The sequence below is a fragment of the Serinus canaria genome, chromosome 28, assembly GCF_022539315.1.
Source record: "Serinus canaria isolate serCan28SL12 chromosome 28, serCan2020, whole genome shotgun sequence".
Lineage (NCBI taxonomy): Eukaryota > Metazoa > Chordata > Aves > Passeriformes > Fringillidae > Serinus > Serinus canaria.
This window is the reverse complement of record NC_066341.1, coordinates 3,733,984-3,748,684: the sequence shown is the minus strand read 5'-3', so window position 1 is coordinate 3,748,684 and position 14,701 is coordinate 3,733,984. Positions and strand designations below refer to the sequence as shown.

The window sequence follows — 14,701 nt, the reverse complement described above, 5'->3', positions numbered from 1 at the left end:
TCGTGGGGAAGACTGAATTTATCCAAGTGCACAGAATGACTAAACTGTTAGAAGAAAGTTCACTGATAAAACTGCACTGCTGTGAGTAAAATCCCAGAATATCCTGAGTTGGATCCCTCAGGGATGATCAGTGTAGCCCCTGGCCCTGCATACCCCAACACCCCCACCCTGAGCAGCCCTGAGAGCTCCTGCAGCTCTGGCAGCCTTGGGACCATTCCCTGGGGAGCCTGGGCAGTGCCCAGCACCCTTGGGAGACCCAACCTAAACCTCCCTAGCCCTAGATATTTCTGTCATGATCTACTTAAAGTATTTCTTCCTCTTCTCTCAATTTTCATTGTTTCATTAAAAGACTTGTTAGTCCCTGCCTTCCTCCTGGAAAATGCAAAAGGAATATTCAAGGTCAAGCATCCTTTGTCATTAAAATCCATTAATTTGGATTTGTGGATTACTCCCAGCAGCTGCATTACTGTGTTTTTGTGGTTCTGACATCCTCACTGGTGGTGTTTCACTGGGGACCATCAGTGTGGTTGGCAGGAATGGTGAATAAAAGTAAAACCCCTCTGTTCCCCAAAGTCATCCCCCACTATCTTCCTGCAGCTTTTCAAGAAAGTCATGAACTGGAATTCTGATAATGATTTCAGTCTTTTTTTTTTCCTTTGGAAAAAAATCGTTGGAAAGATCCATGGCAGCAGATGGGCTGAGGCAGGGATGTGAAGGAGAAGCAGCAGGTTATGGAAATGCAGACCAACCCCATTGTAGCCTTGCTTTTCCCAGCTTGGAAACAAGCACAGGCAGCTGGGAGGGATCATGGGAGAGGTGTCCTGGCCAGTGTAGTGACCCTGAGGATCACAAGAGACTCAAGTGTCCCTTCTGATGTCCCCTGTCCCCCCATCCCTTCCCAGCTTTGGGAGTGCCCATGGTTTAATGTCACTCCTGTAACTCCTTGTGTTGTTTTTGCTGCTGCTCTCTGGGTCTGGTTACATAACCATTGATGTTCCCAGGAATACACTTTCATTCCTGGCCTGGGGTGAATTGATTTAATCCTCTCAGCTTGTGTCATTAGGGCATCTGCCTGGGCTGACCATAATCCCAGGCAGCCCATGGAGCAATCCCCAGGCTTTCCTGGTGGGTGATGCTTTAGGCTGTGTGCTGGCTCTGGCTGCATTTCCAGTCCCAGGGTGAATTTCTGGAAAAGCATCTGCTTGTCTCAGGACTGATTATTGTGGAGAGGTGACAGCAAAAAGGAGAAAAATGTACACAGCTCTTAAATGTCTGTGCAGCTGAAAGTATGGAGAAGAGGTTCTGAGAATACAGAAGTTTACCAGGAAAAGGGCTGTACTCAAAGTATGACTTTAAATAAAGGAACTGATATTTGTCATGTATTCCTGGTCTATTGGGGATTTTATTTGAAGGAAACAAAGGCTTAAATGTATGTATGTAATTACATATTCTGAAAGAAGCAAACCCTAAATACCTACTCGCCAAGAGGATGGAAAAGCACAAGGTTTTACCTTCAAACTTGCCTGTTTTGAGCTGCCCCTGTGTTCTTCCCCCAGCTTTGAGAGCATGCAGAGACTGTGTGACAAGTACAACCGAGCCATTGACAGCATCCACCAGTTGGTGAGTATTGAATTGGCACAAAGCTGCCGTGGTTTTTTGTGCCACCTCTGAATTCAGGTACTGAACAGCAGCAGAAAGCTGTGACTGACTCAGTTCTGTATTTCCTCAGTTCAACATCGGTTCAGTGGGGATAGCAAAGATAAAAGGAGTGAACAAACCTTTACTCTATTCAGTGTTTAAATTTGCATCTCTTTAAATTCCCCTTTGTCACCTGTGAAATTACCTGTTAATTGAGGTGTGACAAATGTGTTCCAGGAACAGCCTGAGACAGCAGCAATATCCAGCACTTCCAGTTTTTGGGGTCTCTAACTTGGTATTAAACTTATTTTCTTGATCACATCTGGGCAGTCAAGGAGTTAGTGTTGGAGGGACATTCCTACAGAGAAAAAGAGAATTAAACACCACTTCTTGTTCCCAAATTCAGAGCTGCTGCTCTTCCTTGTGCACTTCTGGCACTGTTATTTTGGCCCTTGGAAACAGCTGACTTTCCTTTAGGGGGAAGGAAAGGTTTCTCTACATTTAACACAGGGATTTCTCATATAGATTGACTTTAGCACAGGAAAATCTGTGACTTCTGGGTACTTAAATAATCCATATGAACTCTCCTGTGTGTTGTGGAAGTGATCCATGGCTTAGGAATTTCCTTGCCACGGTTCAGCTGCTCTGGCCTGTGGGATCACTGGCTAAAGGTGAATGTAATCTCTTTTCAGGCCAATTTAATGAGCTTTTCAGTTCTCTTACCCCCCAAAAAGGTTAAACTGGAGGAAGCAAAGCCTGAACAATGAATAATGTTACTATTCTGCTTAATTTGAAAGCATAGATGGATTTTTTTCTCTGCTTCTGGGAATTATTTGAAAAATGCAGTATTATGGCAACAAGCCTTTTTTGCTGGGATTTTCTTAATATTTTGTGTCTTAAAAACTTGTGCTTATTTGGATTCAGGCACCTTCATGTCTGTGTTGGTTAATAGGTAAATATTAGCAGCTTTTCAGCATTTGCAGTTGCTATCTGAACTGGCAAAGCTGATGGCTTTAATTTTTTCCTTCCCATCTGAATCTCACAGGAAAGTTTAGGAGGGGCCCTGAAATTGCCCTTTTTTGCTTTGTTTTTATCAAGGGGAGAGGTAGACATTTTAAAAACTTTTCTGCTTAGCATGGGTTTTTTTCTGAAGAAGAAAGGAAGCTTGATTTCCATCTCTTTCCTGCCACTCCCAGTTTGAGTGCATCTGATCCCTCCCATGTGACAGCTCCTGGAGCAGAATTAACCTGTTCTTGTGTTGACAGTCAACATCAGTTCAGTGGGGATAGCAAAGAAAAAAGCAGTGACCAAACCTTTACAGCCACCCCGAAGTGCTGTCCCTTACATTGACAATTGTTTCTGGCATCTCTACAAGTTCCCCTTTATCACCTGTGAAATTAACAGGTAATTGAGGTGTGACAAAGTACAGAGCAACTGCTGGTGTGCAATTTCTGCAGAATCTCAGAAGGGTTTGGGCTGGGCTGGGCTGGGTTATTCATCACTGTTATAGATGGATAATGAGATGATTGGCTCTCACAATTAAAAGATAACTATTGTGTAAATATTAAGAAAAGCTTTAGTGATGTACAGTTATGTTATTGTAGTTTAGATGTCCTCTGTTCTCCCCACAGTTCCCTTTTCCCCCTGTACTGTGAGCATCAGCCTGGGCTGTCTAGGCCAGGTAAAAGAAGCTGCACATGTGTCCCTTGCATGGGGCAGTTGGGAATGGCAAAGCTTGGGGGTGCTCAGGGGGTGAGGCAGGAACACCTGACCTCCAATCTAGTTACAAAGCAGTCTCCACTGATAAATGGCAAAGGAGAGCTGACTGACAGACTTTAGGAAGGGCCAGGGCTGGCTGATGCAACCCCAGGGCTATAAAAGACTGAGCATCCATCTTGAAGATGAAGCAGCCACGTGGTGTGCATGAGGGGCAGTTCCCAGCACTGGAAATTTTTCCTTGTGTAGTCCTTTCATTGTATTTTTGTTAAAATTTAATAAACTTTTTTAAATTTTCAAAGTGAGCAGTTGTTTCTCATGATCATTAAAGCTTTTCCTAATATTCACACAATAATTTTGAGAACCAACCTGTTGCAGCCTGAGTTGCTGCTAGTAAAGTCCAGGGTAAAGAAGCAAAAAGGGCCTTTGCATAAGATGCACAGGTGTTTATTTCAGCTGCATGGTGAGATGTTCAGGTCCCAGCACACACACCTGGACAGTCCAGCTTTCCCTCTCTAGGGGTTGACCCTGGTCTGGGGCAGTACAAAGATAAGGGCCAGTCAGGGAAATGGGAGGGAGTGGCTCAGAACACAGGGACAGACATAGGAGCAGGGGAAGGAGCAAAGGGGGTGGAACTTAGGGGATGCCCCCCAGAGCCTCCACAACTCCCCATTTTTTATATTATTAAGATAGCTTTTCTGGAGGATCAACTGATGTTGGAATTCAGGACATCCCTCTGGCTGTCCTGGGTTGCCAGGGTCCTGACTTGGGTTATGACCCATGGAGCAAATTACCAATCTTGTATGAGGATCTGCAAGCCATGAAAGTCTAAGCAGAATAATAATTGGTTTGTCACAGGGTGAAAAATCGATTTTTGGGGTTTTTAGAAGGGGGGTTCAAAGGGCAAGATAGAGGAATCTGGGCGTGTCCAGCCTTTCTTCTCCTTCTTCTTGGCCTCCATCTTCTGCTGTGATGGTGGCACTTTTGGGTTGGTTTAGAGTAGAAGCTGACTGTCTAACATAGGTGACAGATATTGGGAAGTTATGGTAAATAATGTACACACAGAATTCAATATAAAAAAGATAACACCACCCCAGGGGTAGCCAGTGCCTCTCTCTGACCTGCTGAAAGGACCTCAGCAGGCCAGGAGAAAAAATTTTATAGATGAGAAACAAAATTCACAAGCTTGAGAAGGAGAACTGAAGAGTTCTGACTCCATCTTTGATGGCTGGGCTGGGAAAATGGACGTTCTAACCCATCTCAGGGTCACTCTGACCAGCAAAAGCCCTGAGAAACTCAATCAACACAAAAAGACAAAAACAGTTGAAAGTGGCCATAAGACAATTTTCAAAATGTAAATAATTTTGAGTCTTCAATGTCCAAACAGATTTTCTGGAGTGTCTTAGAGCTGCCAGGAGGGATGTGGGGTTTTCTTAGCACGGTTTATCAGGAGAGGGTTTCTTCAGCAGGGGCTGTTTGTCTGTCACCTGTTGTCAAGGTCTCTTGCTTGTCAGAGTGACCCCAAGAAAAGTTAGAAAGTCCTTTTTCCCAGCCTGGCACTTATAGAAGGAGTCAGAGTCTTCATTTCTCAGTCTCAAGGTTGCTTATTGGATCTTTTCTATAAGATTCTTTCTCCTGTCCTGCAGGACAGTCCAGGGCACTCTGCAAGTGTGTTGTCTTTTTATACTAAAAACTACTTTATACAAAGCTTACAATTACTTTCCAATAGCTGTCACCTATGTTAGATGGTGAGCTTCTACTCCAAACCAGTCTAAAAGTTCCAACATCACAGATGTTGGAGAAGAAAGATGGAGGCCACGAAGAAGGAGAAGAAAGGCTGGACATGCCCAGATCCCTCCATCTTGCCCCCCTGAATCCCCATTCTAAAACCCCCAAAATCTAGTTTTTTACCCTGTGATAACTTCACTATCATTCTATTTAATTTGTTGTGGCTTACAGATCTTCATCTAAGGTTGGTAACTTGGGTTATAATCCACGGGGCATAATCAAAACCACAGGCATTTTGGGCTCTGAGACCCCTGGCAGGGTCTTTGCTGCTCAGGACAGAGGGATGTCCTGGGTCCTGCCAAGCTGTGGTAAAGAGGTTGGCTGTGATAGGCTCTGTAGGAGGTAGTGGAGGTCCAACCATCTCAAGATCCCCATCTGTGCCCTGCAGTGGAAGGGGACCACGCAGCCCATGAAGCTGAACACGCGTCCCTCCAACGGGCTCCTGCGGCACATCCTGCAGCAGGTCTACAACCACTCGGTCACCGACCCCGAGAAACTCAACAACTACGAGCCCTTCTCGCCCGAGGTCTACGGAGAAACCTCCTTCGACCTGGTGGCCCAAATGATCGATGAGATTAAAATGACAGAGGATGATTTGTTCGTTGACTTGGGCAGTGGTAAGTGAGCAATAATTCCATTTTCTCCTTTGATTTTTCTTTTCCTTTGTACTTTAGTAATCTCATATTTGGGAAGCCAATTATGGGCTTATCCTGTAACACAACCCCCAGGGCTGGGGGTTCTGTTACAGGATGAGCATTGTGAAAACTGCCAATCACTTGTTTTTAAAATTTTAAATGTTTAATAGTAATAAAATGGTTGTAAAAATAGCAATATAATTAGAGTAATAATAATTTTGGAACATTTGGATTAGGACCATATGAGACAATAGAAAACAAAGAGTTATGGATGTCCAGGTACCTTTTTCTGGGCAGCACAAGCCCGAAAAAGGACACAGTTAACAGAGGATTAACCCTTAAAAACCATAACCTGTTGCATATTCATACACCTCATCCATGATGCATAAATTCCATTCAAACACAGGATTCTGTCTGGGCAGTGTCAACTTCTTCCTCTGAATCCTAACTGGCGTATTCAGGGCTGAGTGAGGTGGGAAGAAGTTCATTTCTCCTGATAATGGAGCAATAAATTCTCTTTCTCTGAAAGATTCAGGTGTCCTGTGACTGCCATCTCAGTGTGAGTCCTTTCTTTAGAAAAAATTATCCCACACAGCATAGTCTGCACTCCAGTCTTATGTTATAAAACTGTATTTACCACTTAAGAAAACCAATACAGCTTCACTTTCTAACATAACACAAACAATGTTCATTTGAATATTTGTGAAAAGCCAATCATAAAGTATGCATTTTTCACAAGCATCTTTTCCAGATAATCCCCAAAGATGCTGCTGCTTTTTATGCCAGGATTAAATGGACCAGACAAACCCCCCAAACCTCTTTTCTGGTGGCAGTGAAATACCAGCCTGCAATGCAATAAACCCTTGTTACAAACACCTTTCTTGGTGTTGGTATTGTTGGATACACTTGTGAAGAAGAAGCAATGTTAAAAATGATGTTTGACCCATCAAGTTGCTTTCCTAAGGATTAATCTGTTCTCACTGAATTTGCTTTATGCCATTTGTATCTGAAAATTGGATTTCTTGACCCTTTCTGTGTGAAACACTTGGTGTGGAATCTGAAAATGAAGGGTTTTTTTTTTGCCTCTGACTTGTCAGTGTGTCAAAAAAGCTTTTGTAGTTAACTTGAACAGTTGTGAAACCCACAAAATCTAACCCACATCTGCATCAGAGTCGAGTTATAAAAGGAAATTGATGGGTCTGGTTGGTGCAGCAGAGACACTGAATAAGAAAATGTTCTTTTTCTTGGTAAATCTGCTTCAGAACAGGAAAGGAGTAACAAGAATTTCCCCTCTTGCTTGATGTGTTCTGAAACTTTAACACATTAAACCCAAACAAGAATGTGTGATACAGGACTTCTGGGGAAAAATAGAGTTAAAAAAATTGTGTTTTGAATTTGAAAGTATATGCAGATATTAAACAGTTATACTGGACATTAACAGTTAAATACTGGATATTTGTGTATGGTATGCATAGTAAAACAATAGATTGTAGAATAATTTAATATTAGTAGTATACTATTAAAAAGTATAAGAATATATACTTTTGATATGATAAAATATAAAACATATTCACATATAATATATAATAAACATACATAATACATTATATAGTACATTCTAAGAATATGATATACTACATAATATTAGTTATATTGCACATAAGATATATAATATATTGAAAATATACAATTATATATTATAAATAAATACAATAATATATACACATATTATATGTGTATATATGATAAAATTCTATATTATATGTAATATATAAATGCATAATTTAATAGAATAATTTTAAAAATTAAAGATATAATATGATATGATATAATATAATGTGATAATATATGTCATGATATGTCATGTCATGTCATAATACAATATAATATAATATAATATAATATAATATAATATATATAATATAATATAATATAATATAATATAATATAATATAATATAATATAATATAATATAATATATATATAATGTATGTAATATAATATAATATAATTAATATATAAATGTATATATACAGGCTCTTCAGTGATTTTCTTACCTCTACTTCCCCTCTCAGTGGGACTGACTAAAATTCCCGTCAGGGGCTGATGCTCAGACGAGACCTTTAGAAAGACCTTTAGAAAGACATCAGAGCTCAGAAACTCTTTTCCATCTGGAGGGAAACCAAACCTCCCCAGATTCTCACAATTGTTGTCCAGGAAGGTTACAGAAGATCATATCTGGGAGTGCTGCAGGCTGGGTCCCAGGCCCATGGCAGAGACTTCACTCTGCTGTCCCCAGAAATCAATCAGTGTTCCTCACTCTGCTCTGGGGGCTGAGCAGCACCAGGGCAGTGGGGATGACTTTGGCAGTGCCCAGTGCCTGCAGTGGGGATGGCAGAGCCCTGCCCAGTCCCCAGCTCACCTGCTGGCTTTGTGTGCCCTGACAGCCTCTCTCCTGGCAGTGGTTGGTTTCCCTGACTCAGCTCTGGGGTTTTTTCCTTCCCTGCAGGTGTGGGGCAGGTGGTGCTTCAGGTGGCTGCAGCCACAAACTGCAAACATCACTACGGAGTGGAGAAAGCTGATATTCCAGCCAAGTATGCTGAGGTGAGTGGGCTGGGGGTGCTGCCTGGGGCAGGGACTCACTGCTGCAGGAAATCCCAGCCCTGCTGGGGTCTGCTGCTCAGCTCAGCCTGTCCTGAAGCTGTGCAATATCAGCCATGCAAGGATGGCCTTGAGGAAAGCAGTGTGTCCAGTCTGGGGTGTTCAGAAGCATCTTTCTGCAGTGATTTCAGGCCCTGAAAGCTCTTTTAACAGTAATACCAGGGTCTGTCCAAAGGGTGTAAGCTTCCCCCAAATACCTGCAGTCATTCCATGTCTGCAATGGCTCTTATGCAGCTCCCAGAGGCCACAGCATGCAGCAAATCCAGGAATAAATTCATCACAATTAGTTGTTCAGTGTTTTAAAGGCCATGTCTCTGCCTGTGGTGGTGATGCACTTTCTCAGTGATTAAACACTAGAATTCCTCCTGAAGCCTGTGCTGGGTGTCTGCATAGAGCCACCATTGTGAGGAAAACCATCAAATGGCCTGAAGCTGAAGGAGGGGAGATTTGCATTAGAGATTAGGAAGGAATTCTTGGCTGTGAGGGTGGCACAGGGTGCCCAGAGCAGCTCTGGCTGCCCCTGAATCTTTGGAAGTGTCCCAGGCCAGGCTGGACAGGGCTTGGAGCAGCCTGGGACACTGGGAGGTGTCCCATGGCAGGGTGTGGAACTAAATGGTATTTGAGGTCCTTTGCAACCCAAACCATTCCATCATTGTATGATCAAGTTTTGTCAGGCTTCTTTAGTATACTTTAATATTAATGTAAGGCTTCTTTAGTGAGGTTTCTTTACATTTCTAATTCTGTGCCAATGGGACACATACAGATGATGAGTTCAAGGCAAACAGGAAAGGTCAGTCATGGCTTACCACAAGGAGTTTGCTTTCTTCATGGCCTGAACAGAAACTGATCCCTCTGAATTGTCAAAACACAGATTCAGCCTGAACAGCTGGAAAATTACCCCTCATGGAGGAAGGGAATAAATAAAACTCCTTAATCCTTCTTTTCAGTGATGTGGGCAAAATGCATAAACACAGTGGTGAGGATGATCAGTCAAGGATCTACAAATCCAGTTTCTTTCCCCTGCCAGGACTGAGTGGAACTTTTTACCTGGAGGGCTCTGCACTCCCTCTGTGTGAACATCCTGGTTTTGCTTTGGGGCATTCACAAGACCAGGAATCCCCTCTGTGTTTACCATGGAACTTAGAGATCAGCTCTATGAGGAAAAGTGAAATTCTCACTTTCACTGATGCCCCTTCCTGTCACTGTGCAAACAGCAAACCAAAGAATGACCCACAAATGAAGAATTTGGGTTAATCACTGCTGGGGTACCTTCAGTCTTCCATGAGATTGCTGGGTGAACAAAATGTTCTGCATTATTTCCCTGGTTCAATCTTGTCAGATTTAACAACCAAGGAGCTGCTGCAGTGTCAGAGTCTGTGGCCTCTGTTAGGGCCCAGTTTTCCTCCAAATATTTGTGGAAGAAGTTGGATTGAGTTTGCAGTTAAATTGGCTGAGGCACCACATCTGTGGGTACCAAGATAAGAGAATTTGAAAACCTTCACCTAAAGAGGAAGAATGTTCCAGAGTTATTATAGTGAAGTAGACTTAATAAATTAAAATCGAAGTTCCTACATAAAAATGCAGGGGATTTTTGAGTTTTCCTGCTCAGCTTTGGAGTGCCTTTGAGCATAAAACATGCCTGTGCACACAGAGTTTTGTTGAGCTGCTGATGGGGCAGCTGATCAACCACCAGCTTGAGTGGGATCAGAATTTCTGCTGGTTTCTCACACAGAACCACAGAGTAGCTGGTGTTGGAAGGGACCTCTGGCAGGGTCACCTGGAGCAGGTGACACAGGAATGTGTCCAGGTGGCTTTGGAATGTCTCCAGGGAGGGAGACTCCCCTCCAAATATGGGCCAAATCCTAAAGATCAGCTGGGCCAGGCTGCTGGCAGGGTGGTGTGGGGATGTGTGAGGCACTGGGCTGCCTGGATATGGGATTTTGTTCTTTCTCCCTTCTTTGGACTATAAAAACCAGCAGAGCCCTCCCTGCTCAGCAGCCTGGTGGGTTTGGGTGCAGTTTGAAGCACTCCCAGTTGCTGTGGGATGCAGATTTGCTGCAGGATTCTCCCTCTTTGCTGCTGGGATGCTTTGCCTGCTGCTTTCTGCCTCCTCAGTGACCCCAGCAGACCTGGCCTTGTCCTGCCTGTCCCTTTGCTCCCTGGGCTTAGGCTGGGCTCACCCCCCTCCTCCTGGTGGGATTATGCACCACAACTTAAGCCTGGGCTATTTTTAGTGCTGGACAGTGTAAAGGCTTTTCTTAGAACATGGAACTTCCATGGAAAGGGGGGGTGAAGATGCCAGCTTTGCTTTGGCTCTAAAAAAGTGAGGGTTGGGTTTTTTTGAGGAAACTGAACAGCAGGAGCTCTGTGTCTGCCTGTCCTTGGAATGTTCATGGCTAAAAACCTCCAAGCAGACAGAATTCCTGGGGATCAATGAGTGCTTCAGAGCTGTGTGTCCATTGCTGGGATGGAACTGGATATGTGAGATGTCCCTAATGGCTGGTTTTGTTTTCTTCCCTCTTGCAGACGATGGACAGAGAGTTCAGAAAATGGATGAAATGGTATGGGAAGAAACATGCAGAATACACAGTGAGTGACACTCAGCTGCAGATTGGGATCCACACCCCTGGGCAGAGTTTGTAAAGTCCCCTCCAGCCTTTCCTCAGGCACCAGCAGCTGAGGCACAGCTGCTCCTGGTTCTTGTATTGATCCTGGGGATGATGTTTCCAATTATCCTTCCGGACTCTTTGTCTTGCCTGATGTGGGGTTTGGTGTTCTTGGGAGCACTTCCAGGTCTTTCCAGAAACTTTTGGAAGATTTGTTCTTCTGAAATGTTGTTCTGACTGGGGCTGCCATGAGTCTTCTGTTTGTGTTAAATCCCCTTTCCCTTTCCTCTCCCTCTCTCCATGGATTGGGGTTTTTGCCAGGTGTGGCAGCTCCTTTTTGGGGTTCTGAACTCTCCTGCTGGAAATAAAAGCCAAAGCTTTGGTTCTGCAGGCAGGGGAAGGTGTGGCCACCTGGGCCCAGTTCTGGAGGTTCTGGGTGGGTGGAGATTGGAGCAGGAAGCTCCAGGAACAGGGAAGAGGCTGGATGGTTCTGGTTTGGAAGGGTTTGGAATTGGATGCTCTGAAGGTGGAGCTGGAGCAGGAGGAGCAATTGGGCCTTTATGGGGGATCTTCCTGCCTGGGGCAAGGGTTGTGTTAGAATTTGATGTTTCTTTATGTCTGAGGATGTTTTGCCCTCCAGGGATGGTGTGAGGCGTGTGAAAATCCATGCACTGTCCTGTCCTTTCCATTCCTTCCATTTTCCCTTTCTTCCCTTTTGTAATTGTCCTTAAGAAAATCTGCTCTCTGCTTAATCACTTCCCAGTCAGAAAATGGATGTACAATAGGAACCACTGGGAGTTTTGAAAACACATCTATTCCTGCTTCTGCCACCTTCCTGTGGGCAGGGAAGAGGCTGGGTGGATCAGGGGTATTCCCAAATATCCCAGGGAAGCCAGGTCACTGCTCAGAGGCTATAGCTGGCCATGTGTCCTGCATCCAGGTGTGAGCAAGGATTGGGAAAGTCCCTTCTCCTTCCTCCCTTCTCCTCCCCTTTCTCCCTCCCTTCTCCTTCCTCCCCTCCCTGTCCTGTCCCTGGGCTGGTGTGATCCATGTGGATCCCAGCTCTGTGGCATCAATTGGAGCTGACCTGCCTTTATTCCCCAATTTTCTGTCTGCTGGCACCCTTGGTGCCCTCATCTTGCAGAGAAGCTGCTCCAGCTCTCCCTGGGGAAGCAGAATGGGAGGGTGATGGTCCCACCTGCCCTGGCACCCCCCTCCTGCCATTCCTGCTCTGGACAGAGGGATTCCCTCCCAGGGATGCTGGGCCTGCTCTGCAGCAGGATTGATAATTCCTTCCTGCTGTGGGAGCACTGGGAGTGCTTTCCTTTCCCTGAAGTGGCCATATGGCATTTTTCCATTGTGTCACCCAGCTGGCATGACTTGAAAGGAATTGTTCCTGAGGATGCTCTGCTTCTGGGCTGGGTAATTTCAGGAATAGGAGAGGAACTTGGACTAAAATATTGGAAGCATATTGCTTGCCTTAGGCAGCATTTCCATATTGAGCATTCCAAGTGACAGAGTCTGGTGCTATGTTGAAACAAAGCTATTTATTTTTGCCAGGTTCTTTGGCTTTTCTAACTCTGTTTTCTGCAGTGTTTAGAGTAAAATTTCCCTGAATATACAATCTGAGGTTTTTTTGGGAAGAGTTAAACACTTGCAGCATTTCTTGTCTGAAGGAAAGTTGGTTTCCTGTCACCTGGGAGTGATGCTTGAACACAGATGTTGGGCTTTTACAGGAGGCACACAGGGCAGATTTTATTTAGTTTTTATTCATCAAACAGACTTCGGCCAGGCAGCTGATTTTCTTTAGGAACTCCTTAGCAGCATCTGCTTTAGGTGACTGCAAAACACACCTATAAACACAGAGCAAACCTGCTCATGATGCAGCTGGAGGACACAGGAAGGTGTGGAATTGAAAGCCTGGCATCTTTGTCTTTCTGGAAAACAGCTTTGTTCCTGCAAAATGCTCCAAAATTCCAAATGTTGGAGACTAAATAAGAACAAATTGAAATAATCTGTCATCAGCAGAGCTCAACTTGTGAGTTCCACTCCAATGTTAGAGGCAGTCATATAAAAATCAGTGTTTTGAGAAGAATCAAGTGCTGGAGGAGGGGAGGGCTTGGTGGGAGTTCAGTGGGAAGAATTTTGGATCCCACCTGCAGCTCTGGCTGAGCTTTGTGGATGCTGTTTCTCTCTTGCTGTAAAAGTAAAACCTGTGGTGCATAAGGCAGCACTAAATCCTGGAGATGCCCTGCAGGGTCCTGCTGGGTTTTTAGGTTATTTTACCAGCCAAGATCCCAGCAGAGTTTGAGATTTCCAATTCCAATGGGTTTAGGGTTCTCCCTGAAAGGTGATCTGGTGAAAAGTTGACTTTTGCAGAGTGTTCCCTGCTTGTTTGGGTTTGTGCATCTCAGCAGTTCCTTGTTCCTTGGCAATCATGATCTGTGTAGCTTTTGCCCATCTCCAGCCTTCCCAGCTGGTAGAATCTTGCTGAGAAAGATTTTGTGTCCTTTTTGCCTGTTGCAGCAGTCCAAGGCACTCAGAACCTCATGATGTTTTTGTAACCTGCCCCAAATCCTCCCAGCAGGATTTTTTCAGCTGCCATGAGAAGAAAGCTGCTAGGAATGTAATCAAAGACAACCCCAGGATCCTCCAAACTCTGCAAGCAATGAAGTTGTGTTTGAGATCCCTTGGAGAGAAGGGCAGTCACTGTCCCCTCAGCAAATTGTTCTGCAGCCTTGACACAGAGCTTCTGGCCTTCTCCATTGGATTGTTCTTGTTAGTGCTGGAAGTTCTGAGCTTGGACATGAATTCTGAGAGCAAGGCCCAGTTTATTTAAAATAATCCCCAATTGTCCAGGTGTGTATGTCCACAAATATATAGAAAATATATATTTGGTCCACAATTGTAAAAAAAAAAAAAAAGAAATCAGTAACCACTTCAGCCATGTTCCACACAAAATTGCAGCTTCATTTGTTCTGTAGTCACTTGATGAGAAAAGCACATTAAAGTTCCCCAGCTGCTGGTGGCAAAGGGTCCTGGGGGTGTTGGATGCCCAAGGCTGCAGAGCCACAGCTGGAGGGGGGAAGATCCAGGTGGGGCATGAGAGGAGAGGGAGGGATTTGCTCCTCATGCATTGCCTTGGGAGGCTCCTGACCTCCAGCTGTTGTTGGTCACTGAGTCTCATAATCCTCCTAAATGAATATTTACATCCCCTGCTCTTTGGGAATGTGCAATTCCTGCTCATTTAGGGAAAATCAGCTTCATTGCTGCTCTTCTCTCCTGCATTCCAAGGGGAGGATCCTCCTCCTCTAGAGCTTTTCATCATCATCACCTGCTTCAGCTTTTTGGACTAGATTGTCCCACTTCCACCACATGTCCCTTTGTTCCAACGCCTTTTATCTTCTCCTTTCTCTTTCCAGGGAGCTCAGAAGTTTCCAAGATTAACTTTACCCCACTCTTTTCAAGTAAACTTGTCTGAAGGAAGCAGGAGACTTTGGGAAGGTCATTAGGCCTGGCTAATTAGTGAGTCTTTCTTGGGGAATTCCTACATATGTGCAGCCATCCAATTAAAACCCTGCATGGCAATTAAGAGGCAGATGGGTTTTCATGGTTTCTAACTGTAAATATCCTCCTGTGGCCTCAGAATCAGAGCCA

General features: G+C 44.3%; 1 protein-coding gene across 9 annotated transcripts in view; it reads left to right on the top strand.

Annotated features, from left to right (window-relative positions):
* Window positions 1–14,701, top strand: part of DOT1L (DOT1 like histone lysine methyltransferase) — an 86,675-nt gene that overhangs the window by 20,027 nt on the left and 51,947 nt on the right. For all 9 annotated transcript variants that reach the window (XM_050986251.1, XM_050986254.1, XM_050986253.1 and 6 more), the window contains exons 4-7: window positions 1,557–1,620; window positions 5,531–5,759; window positions 8,287–8,381; window positions 10,965–11,027. In XM_050986251.1, coding sequence (XP_050842208.1) covers window positions 1,557–1,620; window positions 5,531–5,759; window positions 8,287–8,381; window positions 10,965–11,027 — 451 coding nt within the window. The remainder of the gene's footprint in view (window positions 1–1,556; window positions 1,621–5,530; window positions 5,760–8,286; window positions 8,382–10,964; window positions 11,028–14,701) is intronic.